Source organism: Trachypithecus francoisi, unplaced genomic scaffold (genome assembly GCF_009764315.1).
Source record: "Trachypithecus francoisi isolate TF-2019V2 unplaced genomic scaffold, Tfra_2.0 Lachesis_group3, whole genome shotgun sequence".
NCBI lineage: Eukaryota > Metazoa > Chordata > Mammalia > Primates > Cercopithecidae > Trachypithecus > Trachypithecus francoisi.
Window position 1 is genome coordinate 66222713 of NW_022681468.1, and position 22866 is coordinate 66245578.

General features: G+C 37.6%; 1 protein-coding gene across 17 annotated transcripts in view; it reads right to left on the reverse strand.

Annotated features, from left to right (window-relative positions):
- Positions 1-303: 303 nt before the first annotated feature.
- The window catches only part of MIA2 (MIA SH3 domain ER export factor 2), a 115402-nt gene continuing 92839 nt past the window's right edge, over positions 304-22866 (reverse strand). For 14 of the 17 annotated variants that reach the window (XM_033188193.1, XM_033188192.1, XM_033188191.1 and 11 more), the window contains 4 exons: positions 5690-5812; positions 3222-3280; positions 2020-2254; positions 581-906 (listed from right to left, as the gene is read on the reverse strand). In XM_033188193.1, coding sequence (XP_033044084.1) covers positions 740-906; positions 2020-2254; positions 3222-3280; positions 5690-5812 — 584 coding nt within the window. In that variant the 3' untranslated portion in view covers positions 581-739. Of the gene's footprint in view, positions 907-2019; positions 2255-3221; positions 3281-5689; positions 5813-22866 lie in introns of all 17 variants that reach the window. The other 3 variants (XM_033188189.1, XM_033188200.1, XM_033188197.1) reach the window with 3 other exon arrangements.

The following is a 22866-nucleotide window of genomic DNA, read 5'->3' on the forward strand; positions in this document are numbered from 1 at the left end:
GTTTTTTGTATTTTTTAGTAGAGACGGGGTTTCACTGTGTTAGCCAGGATGGTCTCGATCTCCTGACCTCGTGATCCACCCGTCTCGGCCTCCCAGAGTGCTGGGATTACAGGCTTGAGCCACCGCGCCCGGCCCATTTTGACTTTTAAGAGTGTATTAATTTGTTGCTTTGGGCCACTCATGTCTATTTACAAGAAAGAGGGCACATCTGTCATAACATAACTGAACACGAAAGACCCATGTAAGTTTGAGTTTTGTACCTCAAAGTTATTGGTAAAAGGAAAAAAGTTAATAGAGTCAAACTTATAGAAAAACTAGCTGATTTTATTATTATCAATGCCAAACAAATCTTTAAATCAACTAAAATTTATTTAAGCATAAAGTTACTTTCACATTTGTCTACAACCACAGTAAATACAGTTCTTGGCATAAAGACATAGCCTTTAGAATTTAAAGCCTCCCCACCTGCAAGATTACATATATAAAACTCCCACTATTGTTTATATAATAGTGGATTAATCAAATTAAAATAGTCATACCATCTAGAATAAAATAAAATGGAAATAATTTACTCATAAGATTCATATTTAAATCATCTTTATTTACAAAATACTATCCTGAGAACTGTAATTCCATTAAGCTTCAATTTGAGCAAAAGTGTAATCACTTAAGTAACAGCAGTTACTTAAACTGGAAATGAGATCAGTCAAAATTACTTTTGAAGAGAGCAAAAATATTGTCAGGTTTCTTGCTGTGGTTCTGGATGTTCAGTAGCAGGCTCATTTGAAGGCGGAATCAACCCTGAAGGGAACTCACTTCTACCTTCAGAATGTGGGGGTGGGGGAAAAAATCCAGGTCTTGGGGGAAGGTAAGGAGGAAAACCCCTCGGTGGATAGACATTTCTCACTGTTCAAAGAGATTGGTAAAAGACATTTTTTAACTTTAAGAACCTGTACTGTGCCCTAATAAATCATTAAGTTTATAACTTCCATTACCTATTCTTTTCTTTGAAAATTGACACCAGATAATTACTTCATCTAACAAATTACTTTTTACATTGAGAAAAATGTACCTCTTCCAATACAGAAGATTAAAGGAAATATCATTAATTTTTTATGTAATTTTTGTCCTATCTTAACACCTGTTTTTAAAAAAAGAGGAATTATTTCAAAATATATAAAACTTACTGTAAAAATAACATTTTTATCTTTCATTATCAAAGTCCTTCTCAAAAAACATTTTCATGTAATATTTTCACCAAACTTAAAATTCATATCAGTGATTCCCAACTCTGATTTGATATTATACTGAAACATTTCCAGTAATATCAAAGGCCACCTTAAAATTCCCCCAAACAAAATTCATTTTAATTCACCTTTAACTTTAAAAAGAGAGGAGAAATAAGGAAAGGAATGATTATATGAGACATTCATAGGAAAAGCCTAGTATTTGGTAACCACTTATTTATTCTGCAGAACCTTATAGTTCAAAACAGTAAAGTATGAATATAAAAGCAATGTATTCTTCCCTGTTTCTTATGTGAAGCTTTAAAAGAATTCAATAAATCCAAAAATTAGGTCAAACATATTAAATACATTTTAAATTTTAAATAAGTAGGACTACATCAGAACTACTTATGAAAAGGACTAAAAAATAGCCAGTAATTGTAATGCTAGAATATAAGTTTTAAATATTTTCACTAACTGCCAAAATGACCAGTTGCTACCAGATAAGGTACAGATAATTTTAGTTTTATCATAAGACCTGCAAAAAGTCAATTATTTTCTTGACTACCAAAATACAGAAATAATTCCATATTATTAAGATGAATTAAGGTGAAACCTCATTATAGTCCACTTATGGCTGGCTGCCTTCCCAATTCGGAAAAGTAATGGTACACTCACAGAATGCTAGAAAAATTTTTCCTCCGCTGTGTTACTACATTAACAGATAGTAAAATCAAATCTCTGATTAATAAAACACATATTGAGCTTTAAAAAACAGTTTAAAAAAGCATACTTGCAAATGGAGCATGTGGTGGACCTGGGAAATCCCTTGGTGGAAAATAATCTCGAGAAGTTCCAAACATGGCTCCTGGAGGAGGTGCAGGGAAAGGAGGTCCTCTTCTCAAGAATGGGCCCCTTGTATCCACTGGAAACAATGGACCTCTGATTGGAGCAAGAGGTGGAGGAACAAAGCCAGGGCCAGTTGCTTCATTTTCAGCGGGGAGAGATGAATCAGGCACATTTAAATTCTACAACAAATTGACATATAGCAGTCACTTAAACAGCAAATTTGTAATCGTTTTCCTTAAAATCTCAGGCTTAAAAGAAACCATCTAGACAGAAAGCATTCCATGATAGTCTTAGAAAGCTCTAGAGAAAGATTCAAACAGCTTTCCACATTAATCTATTAGCTATCACATTTTAGTTATCACAAATATTTTATTAAGTCAACAGAAAACAGCTTTAACCAACAAAGTAATAGTCTGTCTAAAGATAAAACAGAAATATAACCCAAGAGCACCAAAATATATATTATTTTATCAAATATATACTGGAAAAAAAGAAAAAGCAAGATGTCTATGTTTATATTTTCCAAAAAACCAGTATCTTAATAAACAAAAATATATTTTAAAATATTCAAATAAAAATCCAAGGGCGAGGGGAACTAAAATCTTGTTTAACTACTAAACTAACTCAAACTCCTAGTCTGCAAATTGTATTTTATCACCACAGGTTACCATCTACAAAAGAAACAGCTTTAATGCTAAGTAGAAAGTATATTAATCAAAAATACAAAATCAGCCTCATATCAAAACCCAGATTATTTATTAGCTGTATTTCTATTCTAATAAACCATGAGATTTAGAAGGCTCAGGCCAGGCGCGGTGGTTCAGGGCAGGGTACAGTAGCTCACACCTGTAATCCCAGCACTTCGGAAGGCCGAGGCGGGTGGATCATCTGAGGTCAGGAGTTCAAGACCAGCCTGGTGACACTCTGTCTCTACTAAATACACAAAAATTAGCTGGGTGTGGTCGCACGTGCCTGTAGTCCCAGGTACTCAGGAGGCTGAGGCAGGAGAATTGCTTGAACCCGGGTTACAGTGAGCCGAGATAGCGTCACTGCACTCTAGCCTGGGCAACAAGAGTGAAACTCCATTTCAAAAAAAAAAGAAGGCTGCTGAATACATGGATACAATTCCACTCTTTCAATACTTACACCAAGATCATCTTTGGTATCATTTCTACTGGATTCCATTTCTGAAGGCATTGACCCATCTAGACATAAAAGTTAAACCATGAAAAGTACATGATTTACCACTCTATTCCTGGAGTATTTCCAGATCACAAAATTGGTATTTTCCCACTCCCCCTGTTGGCACATAAACCAGTTGGACACCAATATCGTATATTGCGGCCACAAGAACAGATTGAGGTCCCTAGATATTCTGGCAGACTCAGAGTTCTATGATGGCATGTGGCAGTGATTTCTCTGGCTAGTTCCTAACTAAGAAGACATCTGGGAGGAAGCATCTCCCTCCTTCCTTTTCCCCCTCCCTCCTTTTATTTTTCCCTCCTATCCTCTTCTCCTTCCTCCCCTTCTTCCTTCTGTCCTTATTCCTCCATTAAGTAAGACAGACTAGCCACTGGAATTCAGCTACTGTTCCTAAATAAATGTTCCTGAACTTTGTTATCATCAAGAAATGCAATCCTCTCTGACCATAACTACCTCTCCTCTTGTAGCTTTCTCATTTATTCTCACTACATCTGTCCTTAGAAGTCACTGATGCTTCTGACCACTGAGTTTCCTCCCTCACTTCCTTCCCCAATTAACTAGACTCCAAAGTCCATGACTTCAGCCAGTTATAAATGTCCTTGTCTTACTAGTCATTTTTCACTTGTGCTTGACAACATTCAACTACAAACGGTAGCACTTAAATATTATTATGCCATATTAGGTACTGGTCAACTAGTATTAAAAAATGGGCAAATGTAAAAAATTTTTAAATAGTGTAGAAATGGATGTTTAATCACCCATTACTTTCATTCCATTAAACCTGATTTAATGGGGGGAAAACAATTTCTAAAGCCAAACAGAAAGAATTCATTATAATTCTGTAAGGACCTTGGGACTGCTTTCTTTGCTTGTTACTTTTACAGTCTGATTTTTGGCCAGATGCAGTGGCTCATGCCTATAATCCCAGCATTTTGGAAGGCCAAAGAGGGTGGATTACTTGAGGTCAGGAATTTGAGACCAGCCTGGCCAACATGGTGAAATCCCATCTCTACTAAAAATACAAAAAATCAGCTGGGCGTGGTGATGGGTGTCTGTAGTCCCAGCTACTTGGGAGGCTGATGCACGAGAATCGCTTGAACCCAGGAGGCGGAGGTTGCAGTGGAGCCAAGATGGCACTAATGCATTCCAGCCTGGGCAACAGAGACTCTGTCTCAAAAATAATAATAAAAAAATAAAATAAAATATTGATTTTCTAGGCTGAGCAAGGTGTCTCACACCTGTAATTCCAGCACTTTGGGAGGCCAAGGCAGGTGAATTGCTTGAGCCCAGGAGTTCAAGACCAGCCTCAACAACATGTCAAAACCTCATCTCTACAAAAAATTAGCCATATGTGGTGGTGCACACCTGTAGTCCCAGCTATACTATATAGTTTACTATTTCAGAAAATCAATATTATTTTTTAAATTATGTATATATTATATATATGTTAATATTTACACACATATATATTTAATAAAATATAAATATATTTCCTTTCCTGAGGAAACCTTTTACCAATACATTTAAATCTTGACTTTAAAAAAAAAAAATTGGCCGGGCGCGGTGGCTCAAGCCTGTAATCCCAGCACTTTGGGAGGCCGAGACGGGCGGATCACGAGGTCAGAAGATCGAGACCATCCTGGCTAACACGGTGAAACCCCGTCTCTACTAAAAATACAAAAAACTAGCCGGGCAAGGTGGCGGGCGCCTGTAGTCCCAGCTACTCGGGAGGCTGAGGCAGGAGAATGGCGTAAACCCGGGAGGAGGAGCTTGCAGTGAGCTGAGATCCGGTCACTGCACTCCAGCCCGGGCGGCAGAGCGAGACTCCGTCTCAAAAAAAAAAAAAAAATTTATTTTCTTAATGTTGTATACTTCTGGTTGATATACTACATACGTCTATTTCCCAACTTCAATGGGTTGCTATGAAGTAGTCTAAGTAAAAGAGAGCTGGACAAATAGATTGCTCAGTATATGTTAGTTATATATAAGTTTGAAATGTTTAAATAATATAACTGATCACAATATCAAGAGAGCATGCATCTAAATTGTCTGGTGGGTTTTTATGTATCCATTCACATTTGCCTGGCTTATTTCCCTGATTACTAAACAGGACACATGTAAGTGGACTAGAAAAATTAGAAAATTAGTCATAGAGCAGAGAAAAATTTATCATCATAGGTATATGGAGTAAACCTATTTCCATGGTGCTCAAACCAACTCACCAACATATATTTGGATGCCATGTCTGTGTACAATATAACAAGAAACATAAAACCAGGACATTTTCAGGAAAGAGATTTTGGCCTTAGGAACTACTAGAGATAGCAATTATATTGGTCTTTATTCTAACTTCCAGTTCTTTAGTGTGCCACCAACATTTTTCAAGAAGAAAAGCACAAAGTACTTCTTACCCATTTTATCCAAAGAAGGCATATTAAAACTTCTGAGTTCTGCTGGTCCAGACAGTCTACCAGAATTAGAACAAAATCTGTCTTGCCTTTGTGGAGGAAGGGCTGAATCAGGATATGATTGTCCTAGAAAATAAGTTTTTTAAATGTCTTAATATAAATCAAGTTTACTTAAGTTTAATGTATTGAACTTAAGACTTTTGACCTGCATTCTAAAACTTAAACTCATCTTCTCGGTTGACAATAGTAGACAATTTCAGAAGAACTGCATATTTTACTATAGGCAATAACTTTTATAGTAAACACAAGCATAATCTGCTACTTTGAATTTTGAAAGTTTCAGTTACTATGTGTAAATTAGAACATGTGAAAACAGAATTTAGTTTATATATATAAACTATATATATAAGCTACATATATAGTTTATACAAACTATATGTATATAAAATATATATTTATTTTATATACATATAGTTTGTATAAACTATATATATGTAAATTCATTTAACTTTCCATTTTAAGAATGGATGGAAGTAAATACATCCACATATCAAAAAAGACCTAGGAAACAGCTACTAACATAGGGAAAAAGTAAAGAGATAAAACATAAGCGCAGCAAGAAATTTACCAGAACAGGTGATAATTCGTCATCAAAGCAGAAGGAGTATCATTCAGAGGTTATCACTGTCAAACTTTTAGTAATATTGACATTTTGGAATTTAGTATCTATTCCAAACCAAATGGAAAGAGATGGGTATGGTGGCTCACACCTGTAATCCCAGCACTTTGGGAAGCCGAAGTGGGTGGATCACTTGAGGTCAGGAGTTCAAGACCAGCCTGGCCAACACGGTGAAACCCTATCTTTACTACTACAGAGGATCTTACCGACACATCATCTCTCCTACACAAAACCAAAGAAACCACCTGGCATCAACCAGAGTCAACAAAGAGATTATATTTAATGAGCTCCCAATGGTCGGGAAATGTGACTGAAGAGAGAAAGATCCAGATAGTTTGAAGGCTCATTTACACTCCCTTTCAAAATCCTAGCGAGGAGCTGTTTCAACGGGTTTGAGTTAGCCTAATGAAAGAAAATGTCAGTACCAACCACTGAGATCTAAACTCAGTTTTCCCTTTCTACTTCAAACATAGGATTAATTAAATGGTGGAGTTGGATGAGGGGATGAAATAAGGAAACCTGAACACCAACTCTTTTTAACTAGGTCTCAAGATACTACATCATTATTTTGCTTCTAAATTATATCCCCACACATCAACAATCTCAGAAATAAAAAATGTTGTTACAAATGTGCTACTTTATAAACTACATGGCTATGTTGCCCTCCACTGGCAAAAGCAATTCATTCCTTAAATCTTACCAAGGCCTAGTATGTGTCAGGCACAAACAATACAATGTTGGTCTTGATACACCTCCTGCCCTTACAGTCTAATTCTGATAGAAACACATAAATACAATGTGATTAATGTCTTAATAAAAGGAAATATACATAATATAAGAGGCAGCCCATCTATTTCTGACTGCAGGAATCAGAAATGGAGTCAGAGGCAGTAAAGCTTGCCCTGAAAGAAAAGTAATGATGAACAAGTAATCAAGGGTATTCTGGTCAAATGCACATATACATATACACACATATACACACACCCTCATATGCACATATAAACACACACATATACATGTAATAAGATACAGCTATGTGGAAAGCATATGACCAGTTAAAGACTGAACTGAACTACAGAAAAGAAGGACGTGAAAGGTCCCTTTCTTTTTTGCTTTCAAACTTTTGTTTTCTATGATAGTATTCTACCCTTATAATAGAAGACATGATTAGAAAGAAAGAATGGAAGGAAAAAAATTATAAGAAAAAAATGAATAAGGAGTGGGAGTAAGTGTACAGGGCATTCTGAAGCAGTTTTGCAAACTAAGGATTATACTGCAGAAATAAGCTACTCTCATATACTTCATACACTTCATATACTAGCCGTCCTCAACGGCTTCTGTTGAGGACGATGGGGAGATATCTACTAAAACCAAAAACAGGCCAGGCGTGGTGGCTCATGCCTGTAATCCCAACACTGTGGGAGGCCAAGGCAGGTGGACTGCTTGAGGCCAAGAGTTTGAGACCGGCCTGGCCAACATGGTGAAATCTCATCTCTACTAAAAACACAAAAAAATGAGCCAGGTGTGATGGCACAGGCCTGTGATCCCAGCTACTCGGGAGGCTGAGACACCAGAATCACTTGAACCCAGGAGGCAGAGATTGCAGTGAGCCAAGATCACGCCACTGCACCCCAGCCTAGGCGATAAAGCAACACCCTAACCCTGACAAAAAAAATTAAAAATAAAACCAAAAGTGTGCATACCCTATTACCTAGTAATTCCATTTCCTGGACTAATCTTGAAAGAACATATGTACAAAAAGGGTGTTAGCTGCAGCATTTTTAGTAATGGTGAAATATTGGAGACACTCTAAACGGTCACCAACAGGAACTGGATAAATATATTGTGGTTTCTTATATACTGAAATACCATACCACAATTGAGGTAATAAACTCTCTATATATTAACAAGGAAAGAATTCAAGTATGTAAGGCTGATAAGGCAAGGTGATAAAACAGAACTTTAATTCTTTCTAAATTATTATTATTATACTTTAAGTTCTAGGGTACATGTGCACAACATGCAGGTTTGTTACATATATATACGTGTGCCATGTTGGTGTGCTGCACCCATTAACTCATCATTTACATTAGGTATATGTCCTAATGCTATCCCTCCTCACTCCCCTCATCCCACAATAGGAGCCGGCGTGTGATGTTCCCCTTCCTGTGTCCAAGTGATCTCATTCTTCAATTCCCACCTATAAGTGAGAACATGCGGTATTTGGTTTTCTGTTCTTGTGAAAGTTTGCTGAGAATGATGGTTTCCAGCTGCATCCATGCCCCTACAAAGGACACAAACTCATCCTTTTGTATGGCTGCATAGTATTCCATGGTGTATATGTGCCACATTTTCTTAATCCAGTCTGTCACTGATGGACATTTGGGTTGATTCCAAGTCTTTGCTATTGTGAATAGTGCCGCAATAAACATACGTGTGCATGTGTCTTTATAGCAGCATGATTTATAATCCTTTGGGTATATCCTCAGTAATGGGATGGCTGGGTCAAATGCATATTTCTAGTTCTAGATCCTTGAGGAATCGCCACACAGTTTTCCACAATGGTTGAACCAGTTTACAGTCCCACCAACGGTGTAAAAGTGTTCCTATTTCTCCACATCCTCTCCAGCACCTGTTGTTTCCTGATTTTTTAATGACTGCCTTTCTAACTGGTGTGAGATGGTATCTCATTGTGGTTTTGATTTGCATTTCTCTGATGGCGAGTGACAATGAGCATTTTTTCATGTGTCTGTTGGCTGTATGAATGTCTTCTTTTGAGAAGTGTCTGTTCATATCCTTTGCCTACTTTTTGATGGGTTGTTTTTTTCTTGTAAATCTGATTGAGTTCTTTATAGGTTCTGGATATTAGCCCTTTGTCAGATGAGTAGATTGCAAAAATTTTTTCCCATTCTGTAGGCTGCCTGTTCACTCTGATGGTAGTTTCTTTTGCTGTGCAGAAGCTCTTTAGTTTAATTAGATCCCATTTGTCAATTTTGGCTTTTGGTGCCATTGCTTTTGGTGTTTTAGACATGAAGTCCTTGCCCATGCCTATGTCCTGAATGGTATTACCTAGGTTTTCTTCTGGGGTTTTTATAGTTTTAGGTCTAACATTTAAGTCTCTAATCCATCTTGAATAAATTTTTGTATAAGGAGTAAGGAAAGGATCCAGTTTCAGCTTTCTACTTATGGCTAGCCAATTTTCCCAGCACCATTTATTAAATAGGGAATCCTTTCCCCATTTCTTGTTTTTGTCAGGTTTGTCAAAGATCAGACGGTTGTAGATGTGTGGTGTTATTTCTGAGGACTCTGTTCTGTTCCATTGGTCTATATCTCTGTTTTGGTACCAGTACCATGCTGTTTTGGTTACTGTAGCCTTGTAGTATAGTTTGAAGTCAGGAAGCATGACGCCTCCAGCTTTGTTCTTTTGGCTTAGGATTGTCTTGGCAATGCGGGCTCTTTTTTGGTTCCATATGAACTTTAAAGCAGTTTTTTCCAATTCCGTGAAGAAAGTCGTTGGTAGCTTAATGGGGATGGCCTTGAATCTATAAATTACCTTGGGCAGTATGGCCATTTTCACAATATTGATTCTTCCTATCCATGAGCATGGTATGTTCTTCATTTGTTTGTGTCCTCTTTTATTTCACTGAGCAGTGGTTTGTAGTTCTCCTTGAAGAGGTCCTTTACATCCTTTGTAAGTTGGGCACCTAGGTATTTTATTCTCTTTGAAGCTATTGTGAATGGGAGTTCATTCATGATTTGGCTCTCTGTCTGTTACTGGTGTATAAGAATGCTTGTGATTTTTGCACATTGATTTTTGTATCCTGAGACTTTGCTGAAATTGCTTATCAGCTTAAGGAGATTTTGGGCTGAGATGATGGGGTTTTCTAAATATACAATCATGTCATCTGCAAACAGGGACAATTTGACTTCCTCTTTTCCTAATTGAATACCCTTTACTTCTTTCTCTTGCCTGATTGCCCTAGCCAGAACTTCCAACACTATGTTGAATAGGAGTGGTGAGAGAGGGCATCCCTGTCTTGTGCCAGTTTTCAAAGGGAACGCTTCCAGTTTTTGCCCATTCAGTATGATAGTGGCTGCGGGTTTGTCATAAATAGCTCTTATTATTTTGAGATATGTTCCATCAATACCGAATTTATTGAGAGTTTTTAGCATGAAGGGCTGTTGAATTTTGTCAAAGGCCTTTTCTGCATCTATTGGGATAATCATGTGGTTTTTGTCTTTGAGAACTTTAACTTTTTAAAAATCATTATTAGAACTGAAAGTTTACACACACTAAACTCATGAATAGCTGCTTCTGGGAAAGGAAGGTAATATGCCCAGGAAAGGAAATGCAATAGTGTTCAATTCATTTATATAGTGTGCTTTTTCTTTTTATGTTTTATTTACACATTTACACACACAAACACATATATATCTGAAGCAAATATTAATATGTAAATTCTCAAGGGTGATATCCAGGATTGTGCTATAATATCTCAATTTGTGGTGTTCACCAAGTTACCCAACCTTTCTGTGCTTGTGTTTCTTCACCTGTAAAATGGGAATAATAGAATAACACTCTTAAGAGTGTTAGAATGATTAAAAGGCATTTAGTCTGACACAAATACATTTTATATATAGCTTTATAAATATCTGATAAATTAAGCTTGTTGTTATGATTATAAACTATATTAAAAATATAGTATTGACTGCTTTTCAAATTTATGACCATAAATTTCAAACCGATGCTCAACAATGCCCTATAATCACACTACTTTACTAATGATCAAATTCTTCCACTCTCCTAAATAGCTACTCCATACCTTTTTCTCTTCAAATCTCACAAGCCTCTCCTCTACCACCTGCTTCAGCTGATGATCTTGCCACATCAAGAAAATTGAAACAATTGGACACCTCCACTCACCCTCCACCCAATCGCTACAATCTGTGCTCACTTGCTCTGCCTTCCTTCTTTTTAGAATGGATAAAGTGACCCAGCTACCACAATTTCTGCAATTACACTCTGGATAGCATCTTTTGTGCTTAATAGTCCAGGGTTTCACTTTTATAACCAGACCCTCTCCCAACCATCATTAATTTCTCCTTCTAGCCTGAATTATTCCCATCAGCAAAAAAATATATTATTCATCTTTCATTTTTTTTTTTTTTTTGAGAGAGAGTCTCACTCCGTTGCCCAGGCTGGAGTGCAATGGTGTGGTCTCGGCTCACTGCAACCTCTGCCTCCCAGGTTCAAGCAATTTTCCTGCCTCAGCCTTCCAAGCAGCTGGGACTACAGGCGCATGCCACCACACCGGCTAATCTCTGTATTTTTAGTAGAGACGGAGTTTCACCATGTTGGCCAGGCTGGTCTTGAACTTCTGACCTCAGGTGATCCACCTGCCTCAGCCTCCCAAAGTGTTGGGATTACAAGCGTAAGCCACCATGTCCAGCCAATGTTATCCATCTTTAAAAACCAAAACACCTCTCCCTCCAGCTACCATCTCTTTTTCATTCAAAGTCAAATTTTTCAAAAAGTTGTCTACATTTGTCCCTAGACCTTAATCTCTCCTCAACCTACTCTCTTCAGGAAGACTGACAAATTAAACACAGATTTTTAATGTTTATAAAAACATATACAGTGGCAATTTATCAACTGAATAATCATGAGAATGTATAAAGGATCACTATATAAGACACAAGTGATTAAGATATATATATTCCCAAAAAAGTGGTAGCCTAAAATTTGGGAGCAACTTTAAGTAAATATCATCCTTTGAGAGCATAAAAGCATATATACCAAGACTTTAGAACATCTTATTAAGTTTGTGAAGACCACAGTTTTCATCAAGAAGATCAAAATGAGCCTTAATTAAGACAAACTATAATTCTAATGAGTCTTGTCTGAAATGAGTCTTGTCCGAAAAAACTATTCAGAATGTAGGACAATGGTCAGCATAAATGTCTATGAATCAGAGCCAGTGAAGTAAAAATCTATGCCTGTGCATTCAAAGCTATCCAAGGTATTTTGATCTGCTTCGCACACTTGTTTCCCAAGGAAAAAGTCAAAACTGTTCTCATCAATTTAGTTGTACACTGTATGTCTCTTATTTGCTCAGCTCTTTAAGAAAAATAGTTTTTAAACATGCCAGGGTAGAGACCACACTTAACTCATGATTACACCACCAAGGTATAGTTGCTTAGTCTCTTTGTTATGCTTACATAAAATATATTATCCAAATCAGTAAAGGATAAGCACCGACAAAAATAAGGAGAAACCACATACACACTCCTTGTTCTTTTAAACAATTAAAACTAGTAATAGTAAAGCTCAAAAAGGTATGGAAGAGGGCATGGTGGCTCATGCCTGTAATCCCAGCACTTTGGGAGGCCAAGGTGGGAGGACTGCTTGAGCCAAAGATTTTGAAGCTGCCTGGGCAACATAGCGAGGCCCCGTCTCTACAGAAAATTTAAAAATTAGGCATTAGTGGTGCATGCCTATAGTCCCAGCTACTTGGGAGGCTAAAGCAGAAGGGTCACTTGAGTCCAGGAGGTCAAGGCTACAGTAAGCTGTGTTCATGCCACTGCACTCCAGCCTGGATGAGAGTGAGATTCTGTCTCAAAACAAAACAAAATAATAAAGAAAAGAAAATAAATTTTAACTGACAATTAAAATTCAATAATATGTAAAATTCTGTTTCTCAAGTTGTACTAGATACATTTTAAGAATTTACTAGCCACATGTGCCTAGTGGTTACTGTACCAGACAGTATAGATATTAAACATTTCTATTATTGCAGAAAGTTCTATTGGACAGAGCTGTTGTAGAAAAAGATCTGTTTCAGTATTACATTTATTTCATTATATTAACTCATCACTGAAATACGTAACTACACATTTTTAATAATTGATTCTTTTTTTGTCCCAATATCTTGAATAAGATGTTCAGTAGAAATTCTTGTAAAAATGAAACAAACTATAGCACATAGATTCTGAAAATATATTTAGAACTAAAAATACAGAGTTAACATTTTAACTCCTTCTCCTTGGGAAAGCTACTAACCCACTGTATCTTTCTATCTAAATATATGCCAACAATTTTCAAACTATATATCCCAACCTGAGCTACAATTAGAAGTAGTCATTAATCAGCACCATAAAACAGGGAAATAAATAAATGTATGTATGTATGTATGTCGTCATCTACAGTGGGGGTCCCTAACCCCTGGGCTGCGGGCCGGTGCCTTTCCGTGGGCTGTTAGGAACTGTTTGCGCAGCAGGAGGTGAGTAGGGCAAACAAGCATTACTACCTGAGCTCCACCTCCTCAGCTGAGGCATTCTATTGTCATAAGAGCACAAACCCTACTGTGAACACGCATGTGAGGGGTCTAGCCTGTGCATTCCTTATGAGAATCTAACTAATTCCTGATGATCTGAAGTGAACAGTTTCATCCCGAAACCATCCCCCTCCCCGCAACCTCCGTGGAAAAACTGGATTCCATGAAACCAGTCCCTGGTGCCAAAAAGGTTAGGGACTGCTGATCTACAGGATAGTGACATTATCTACTTAATAAATTACGATACCTCACTTTCATTTCCAAAAGTGAAAACAAAACAAGCCAACACATAACAACTTGAAAGTTTTTATGAGAAACACCTTTGTTACAGTTAACCCTGGCAAAAGAATTATGTGAACAATTTAAACTACTTTCTCACCAGGTCTCTTTGATCTATAATATTCTCATTCTACATATGAAAACACTTTTGCGTTTTTTCTTTCGACTGAAGCGCTGAGCAAGGTAAGTCACATTGATAAATTTTTGTTGCAGGTTAGTATTTATAAGGAATTTATAATGCACTGGTTATTCCCAGGACATATTTCTGTTAAAATTTTAATTCTGATTACTATATGATATGTGAATATTACCAACTTACTTATATTATTCAAGAACATTTTTTCTGCTAAAATTATGAATAAGACTTCTAATTAAACTTATGAATAACCAAACTGAAAACTATCCCTTTATCTGAGTGCTCGTTACATCACTGTGCTCAAATTGTGGGAAAAAAATCACATTATATGCTTAATACTTGCACTTTCCTATATGTGTATGATATACAATAAGATTTTTACTTTTTTAGAGATTCACAGAAAGATGCAAAAATACTACAGAGAGGTCCTGCACACCCTTTACTCGATGTTTACATCCTTCATAATCATAGTGTATTGTAACAGCCAGAAAATTGACACTGGTACAACTCATGTGTATAGTTCTGACATTTTACTGCATGTGTAGATTTATGTAATCACTACCACTCTCAAGATACAGAATTATTTTACCACCAAAAACACCTCCCTCGTGCCATCCCTTTATAGTCATACCTACTCCCCTCCCCACTACTATCTCAAACTCTTGCATCCACCAATCTGTTTTCCATTTCTATACTGTCATTTCAAGAATGTTATATATGGCTGGGCACAGTGGCTCACGCCTGTAATCCCAGCACTTTGGGAGGCCAAGGTGGGTGGATCACTTGAGGTCAGAAGTTCGAGACCAGTCTGGCTAACATGGCGAAACCTGTCTCTACTAAAAATAAAAAAATTAGCCTAGCTGGGCGTGGTGGCATGTGCCTGAAGTCCCAGCTACTCAGGAGGCTGAGGCAGGAGAACAGTTTGAACCCGGGAGGCAGAGGTTGCAGTGAGCCGAGATCACACCACAGCACTCCAGCCTGGGCGACAGAGTGAGACTCCATCTCAAAAAAAAGAACGTTATATACATGGAATAACAGTATGTAAACTTTTGAGACTGGTTTTCTTCACTCAACTATTGAGATACATCCAAATTGTTGCATATATCAATAGTTCATTATTTATAGTTTGATTCCATTGTGATCAAAGAACATACTCTACATTATTTCACTTCTTTTAAATGTGTTGAGGTTTGTTTTATGGCCCAGGATACAATCTATCTTGTAAAATGTTTCACGGCTATTTGAAAAGCATATGTATTCTGCTGCTGTTGGGTAACTTGTTCTATAAGTGTCAATTAGGTCTTGTTGGTTGAGGACACTGTTCAGTTCTTCTACATACTTGCTGAATTTTCTCTTCAGTTGTTTCGTTAATTGCTGAGAAAGGGATGTTGAAGTCTCCAATTATAACTGGATTTGTCTTTGTTCCTTTCAGTGCTATCACTTTTTGTTTCCCATACTTTGTAGCTGCTGATGGCATATACACATTTAACATTTGCTATATCTTCTTGACCTCATTTTCTTTCGATTAATGTTTGCATGGTGTATCTTTTTTATCCTTTTACTTTCCACCTACTTATACTATTATATTCGAATGAGTTTCTTATAGACTGTATATAGTTATGTCACTATATAACACACAAGGTCCAAATAAATGAAACAAGTTTTAAAAATCACAATAAAAGCCAGGCACAAAGGGTCGTGCCTATAATCCCCCGCTATTCAGGAGGCTGATGAGGGAGGACTGATTGAGGACAAGAGTTTGAGACCAGCCTGGGTAACACATAGGAACCTTGTCTCCCAAAACAATTTAAAATAAAATAAACATTACCCAGGCATTGTGGCATGTGCCTACAGTCCCAGTTACTTGGGAGGCTGAGAGTGGAGGATCGCTTGAGTCCAGGAGTTCAAGGCTACAGTGAGCTATAATCACGCCACAGCACTACAGCTGGCTGACAAAGTGAGACCCTGTCTCTAAAAAATTTTTTAATAAATTTTTTTAATCACACTAAAAGATAAAGGAGTGAAAACCAGAAAGCAAATTTCTTGATTTCCAGTCCAAATGCCTTTTCACCTAAGCCAGTCTTGTTCTAAACACGCAAACTAACTAAAAGCACATATAAGAATGTTAGATGAACAGATACATTGTAGACTGTTCAACACTGTATAAAATTTTGTACACATATTATGCTTCAGCAGAATTAGCTCTATCCTAATAAGGTGGCCAAATTTGTGTACTAACCTTTAATAACCATTTATATTCCACAGAGTTTTAAAAGAAAACTTAAACGTTTTAAAATCCTTATTAGTTTATAAGATTGAGTCTGCTACTGAAAATAATGAGAATAAAATGTTGATTACTTGAAGAAACTAGGTGTATACTTGCTAATAAAACCTTTAAGTAATAAGAATGTTTGGATCAAAACCACAGTGAGATTCCACCTCACACTAGTGAGAATGGCTACTATTAAAAAGTCAAAATAACAGATGTTGGCAAGGTTGTAGAGAAAAGGGAATGCTTATAAACTGTTGGTGGGAATGTAAATTATTAGTTAGGCCACTGTGGAAATCAGTTTGAAGATTTCTCAAAGAACTTAAAACAGGACTACTATTTGACCCAGCAATCCCATTACTGGGTAATATCCAAAAGAAACTAGGTCATTCTACAAAAAAGCACAAGCACTCATATGTTTATCATAACACTACTGACAATAGCAAAGACATGAAATTAACCCAGATACCCACCAACGGTGGACTGGATAAAGAAAATGCAGTACATATACACCATAGAATACTACGCAGCCATAAGAAAGAATAGAATCATGTCCTTTGCAACAACATGGATGCAGCTGGAGGCCATTATCCTAAGCGAATTAATGCAGAAACATAAAACTAACCCATTCTTACTTATAAGTGGTAGCTAAACACTGGGTACACATGGATATAAAGATGGCAACAAGAGACACTGGGGACTACTAGAGTAGAGCGAGGAGAGAGAGGGAGGCAAGGGCTCAAAAACTGAGTACTGTGCTCACTTTCTGGGTGACAAATTCAGACACACCCCAAACCTCAATATCACGCAATATACCCATGTAACAAACCTGCACATGTATCTTGTGAATCTCAAATAAAAGTTAACATTATTAAAATATTTTTTAAAAGAATGTCTGGAATAGAGCACATGAGAAAAAAGATAAGTTAGAGCAGCTTTTTCTGACTACATAAGCTAAGTAAAGTTTCCTCCTTTTTCAAAGTATTTAACGGTGTAAAGATAAATTATACCTTGTAATTATGGAATGATTTAAAATCATTTCTGCTAACTCATCTTAGCATGCTAAGATGCTAAGACTGACTTCCACGCTAAGTCAATGAAAATCTAAAACACTTCTTCCAAGTAGTAACATGTTAAGAAAATATATACATTTTATAAATTATGCCTAACAGACTAAATGACAGATAATCTCAAATGCAGAATCCATATTCTTCAGACACTTAGTTATTTTATTTGTCACATTATTTTTTAACATAAGTATTTTAAACTAAAATACTTTAAAATTGAAGAAAAATCTTAAAGACAATTATTAGTGAGAAGGACTCTTCATGAGTCCCAATAAGTCAACCGTACATAAAAGAGAGGCAGATTACTTTAGAACATCACCATCTCTGTTTTACAGAAGTCACTATTCTGTTTGTTTTTTTGTAGGGACAGAATCTCACTATTTTGGCCAACTTGCTCTAGAACTCCTGGCCTCGAGCAATCCTCCTGCCTCATCCTCCCAAAGTGCTAGGATTACAGCCACTGCACCCAGCCAGGAGACCATTATTTTGAAAGAGAGAAAACCATGACAGGTAAAATTTATTGCTCAAGGTTACACAAAAAAGTAATAGCAATGATAAGATTTTAAAAGCCTAGGCCGGGGGTGGTGGCTCACACCTGTAATCTCAGCACTTTGGGAGGCCGAGTCAGGTGGATCACCTGAGATCAGGAGTTCGAGACAAGCCTGGCCAACATGGTGAAATCCTGTCTCTACTAAAAACACAAAACTTAGCAAAGCATGGTGGCGCATGCCCTGTAATCCCGGCTACTTGTGAGGCTTGAGGCAGGAGAATCGCTTGAACCCAGGAGGCAGAGGTTGCAGTGAGCCGAGACAGCACCACTGCACCTCAGCCTGGGCGACAAAGATGAAACTCCATCTCAAAAAAAAAAAAAAAAAAAGCCTAAGTCCCCTCATTCATTATCATTTTGTTAACTGAAACACAACATAAAAGAAAAGAACCCTGAAATCTGTTCAGTGACTTTTTTTTTTTTTTTGAGACAGAGTCTCTCTCTCTGTCGCCAGGCCAGGTTCAAGCAACTCTCCTGCCTCAGCTTCCCAAGGAGCTGGGATTACAGGCGCCTGCCACCATCCCAGCTAATTTTTGTATTTTTCATAGAAACAGGGTTTTGCCATGTTAGCCAGGCTGGTCTCAAACTCCTGGCCTCAGGTGATGCACCTGTCTCAGCCTCCCAAAGAGCTGGGATTACAGGCGTGAGCCACCACACACATCCTGTTCAGTGACTATTTAAATAGCATGTACCAATGTACCAAGAGCAAACACAGAATATTTTTGTAACTTTAGGTAGGAATGAAGCTAACTGAGAAATACATTTATCAGCATTACTCTAATTCATGCTAGAGCCTCCGGAGTCATTTAGCCCTTCTCACTCATCATAAATTTTGGAACAATACAGAAAATTCCTTTACTGTGTCTGTAGAATTACTCTTGTCTATGACATTGAGATTACAGTTGACACAGGTTGGCCCTCTGTCAAACCAAAGGGATCAGGTTCATTATTTGGAGATACTCTGTAGAATGGACACATATCTCTTCGATGAAGGTATCAATTAAGAAGCTAACAAATTATTGAAAAGTCGGAGACCAGGTTCCATTTCTAGTATGGTAAACTCAGACTGACTCTCCTACACGTAACTATAAATTCCAGACGATATGCAAAAAAATAACTGCCTGAAGCCCTTGGGCATGAACAAAAGCAGGAGGACTTAGAAAAGAAGAGAGAGCTTGGAAGAAGAAAGGAATAGCAACTAGGTATGGGGTGAGTTTTCCATTTTTATGTTTTAGCCTGATGGAAGACCACAGTGGGTTGCAGCACACAGCAATCAAAACTCGATAAAACTTTCTTGCCTGAAGAACAAGTGCACAGAGCCCAAGCCCAAGGCAACAGGTTTGGGATATCCTAGAAAGGAGAAAGCTGGAAAGGTACAGCCCAATATTCTGGGTACAATCCCTGCCCAAGTCTATGGCTGATTCCTGAGCAACACATGTGTATGGCAAATTTAAGCAGTTTTCAGCTAAAGCAAAAAGGACTGAACTAATATTTGAGTTGTTCCCCACCACAGAAGGGAAAAGGCTGCAGTCTGAGCCCATCCAAGTTAATGGTCTTCTACAGTAAGACCAATAACACTCTTAGAGCAACAGAAGAGAATCTAAAATTGACACAATGTCTAGTATCCAATACAAACTCATCAAGAAAGAGAATGTGACCCATCCTTAAGGGAAAATATTATCACTAGAAGCCAACCTCAAGATGACCCTGATGTTAGAATTACCATACAATGACTTTAAAGCAGTTATTATAAAACTAATATACTCAGTGGTTTAAAAAAATGCTTATAAAGAATAGTAAGATTAAAAACTCAGCAGAGAAATCAAATGATAAAAAAGGAACCAAATGGTAATTTTAGACCTGAAAAATATATCTAAAGTAAAACTTTTACAAGACAGGCTTAATAGCAGAATGGAAATGACAAAGGAAAGAGTCAGTAAACCTGAAGATAGATCAAAAGAAATTGTTGATTCCCAGGCAAGATGGCCAAATAGGAACAGCTCCGGTCTGCAGCTCCCAGTGAGACCAACGCAGAAGGCGGGTGATGTCTGCATTTCCAACGGAGGTACCTGGTTCATCTCATTGGGACTAGTTAGACGGTGGGTGCAGCCCACAGAAGGCAAGCAGAAGCACGGCTGGCATCGCTTCACCCAGGAAGTGCGAGGGTTCAGGGAACTTCCTCCCCTAGCCAAGGGAAGCGTGAGGGACTGTGCTGTGATTGATCACGCAAAAACTCCATCCGAAGGGCACCAACAGCAAAGATAAATGGTAAATAAATCCATGAAGATGAGGAAAAACCGGCAAAAAGGCTAAAAATTCCAAAAACCAGGATGCCTCTTGTCCTCCAAAGGATCACAACCCCTCGCCAGCAAGGGAACAAAACTGGACAATGAGTCTGACAAATTGACAGAAGTAGGCTTCAGAAGGTGAGTAATAAACTCCTACAAGCTAAAGGAGCATATTCTAACCCAATGCAAGGAAGCTAAGAACATTGATAAAAGGTTAGAGGAATTGCAAACTAGAATAACCAATTTAGAGAAGAACATAAATGACCTGATGCAGCTGAAAAACACACCACAAGAACTTCATGAAGCATACACAAGTATCAATATAGCCAAATGGATCAATCGGAGGAAAGAATATCAGAGATCGAACACCAACTTACAAAAATAGAGCATGAAGACAAGATTAGAAAAAAAGAATAAAATGGAATGAACAAAGCCTCCAAGAAATATGGGACTATGTGAAAAGACCAAACCTAGGTTTGATTGGTGTACCTGAAAGTGATGGGGAGAATGGAACCAAGTTGGAAAACTCTCTTCAGGATATTATCCAGGAGGACTTCCCCAACCTAGCAAGATAGGCCAACATTCAAATTCAGGAAAGACAGAGAACACCTCAAAGACACTCTTTGAGAAGAACAACCCCAGGATACATAATCGTCAGATTCACCAATATTGAAATGAAGGAAAAAACGTTAAGGGCAGCCAGAGAAAGGTCGGGTTACCCACAAAGGGAAGCCCATCAGACTAACAGTAGATCTCTCTGCAGAAACCCTACAAGCCAGAAAAGAGTGGGGACCAATATTCAACATTCTTAAAGAAAAGAATTTTCAATCCAGATTTTCATATCCAGCCAAACTAAGCTTCATAAGTGAAGGAGAAATAAAATCCTTTACAGACAAGTAAATGCTGAGATTTTGGCACCACCAGGCCTGTCTTACAAGGGCTCCTGAAGGAAGCATTAAATATGGAAAGGAAAAACCGGTACCAGCCACTGCAAAAACACACCAAAATGTAAAGACCATGGACATGATGAAGAAACTGAATCAATTAATGGGTAAAATAATCAGCTAGCATCATAATAACAGGATCAAATTCACATATAACAATATTAATCTTTAATTAATTAAAAGACACAGACTGGCAAATTGGATAAAGGATCAAGACCCATGGGTGTACTGTATTCAGGAGACCCATCTCATGTGCACAGACACACATATGCTCCAAATAAAGGGATGGAGAAAGATTTACCAAGCAAGTGGAAAGCAAAAAAAAAGCAGGGATTGCAATCCTAGTCTCCGGTAAAACAGACTTCAAACCAACAAAGATCAAAAAAGACAAAGAAGGGCATTACATAATGGTAAAGGGATCAATGCCACACGAAGAGCTAACTATACTAAATATATATATACCCAATACAGGAGCACCCAGATTCATAAAGCAAGTTCTTAGAGACCTACAAAGAGATTTACGCTCCCACACAATAATAGTGAGAGACTTTGACACCCCACTGTTAATGTTAGATCAACGAGACATAAAATTAACAACAATATTCAGGACTTGAATTCAGCTCTGGACCAAGCAGACCTAATAGACATCTACAGAACTCTCCACCCCAAATCAACAGAATATACATTTTTCTCAGTGCCACATAGCATTCATTCTAAAATTGACCACATATTTGGAAGTAAAACACTCCCCCAGCAAATGCAAAAGGACAGAAATCATAACAAACAGTCTCTCAGACCACAGTGCAAGCAAATTGGAACTCAGGATTAAGAAACTCACTCAAAACCGCACAACTACATGGAAACTGAACAACCTGCTCCTGAATGACTAGTAGGTAAATAATAAAATTAAGACAGAAATAAACACGTTATTTGAAACCAATGAGAACAAAGTCACAACACACCAGAATCTCTGGGACACAGTTAAAGCAGTGTTTAGAGGGAAATTTATAACACTAAAATGCCCACAGGAGAAAGCAGGAAAGATCTAAAATCAACACCCTAACATCACAATTAAAAGAACAACAGAAGTAAGAGCAAAGGAATTCAAAAGATAGCATAAGACAAGAAATAACTAAGATGAGGGCAGAACTGAAGGAGATAAAGACACAAAAACCCTTCAAAAAATCCGTGAGTCCAGGAGCTGGTGTTCTGAAAAGATTAACAAAATAGATAGACCACTAGCCAGACTAATAAAGAAGAAAAGAGAGAAGAATCAAATAAACACAATAAAAAATCATAAAGGGGAGATCACCACTGATCCCACAGAAATACAAACTACCATCAGAGAATACTACAAACAACTCTACGTGAACAAACTAGAAAACGTAGAAGAAACGGATAAATTTCTGGACACATACACCCTCCCAAGACTAAACCAGGAGGAAGTCGAATTTCTGAATAGATTAATAACAAGTTCTGAAATTGAGGTAGTAATTAATAGCCTACCAACCAAAAAAAGACCAGGACTAGACGGATTCAGTCGCATTCTACCAGAAGTACAAAGAGGAGCTGGTACCATTCCTTCTGAAACTATTCCAAACAAGAGAAAAAGAGGGACTCCTCCCTAACTCATTTTA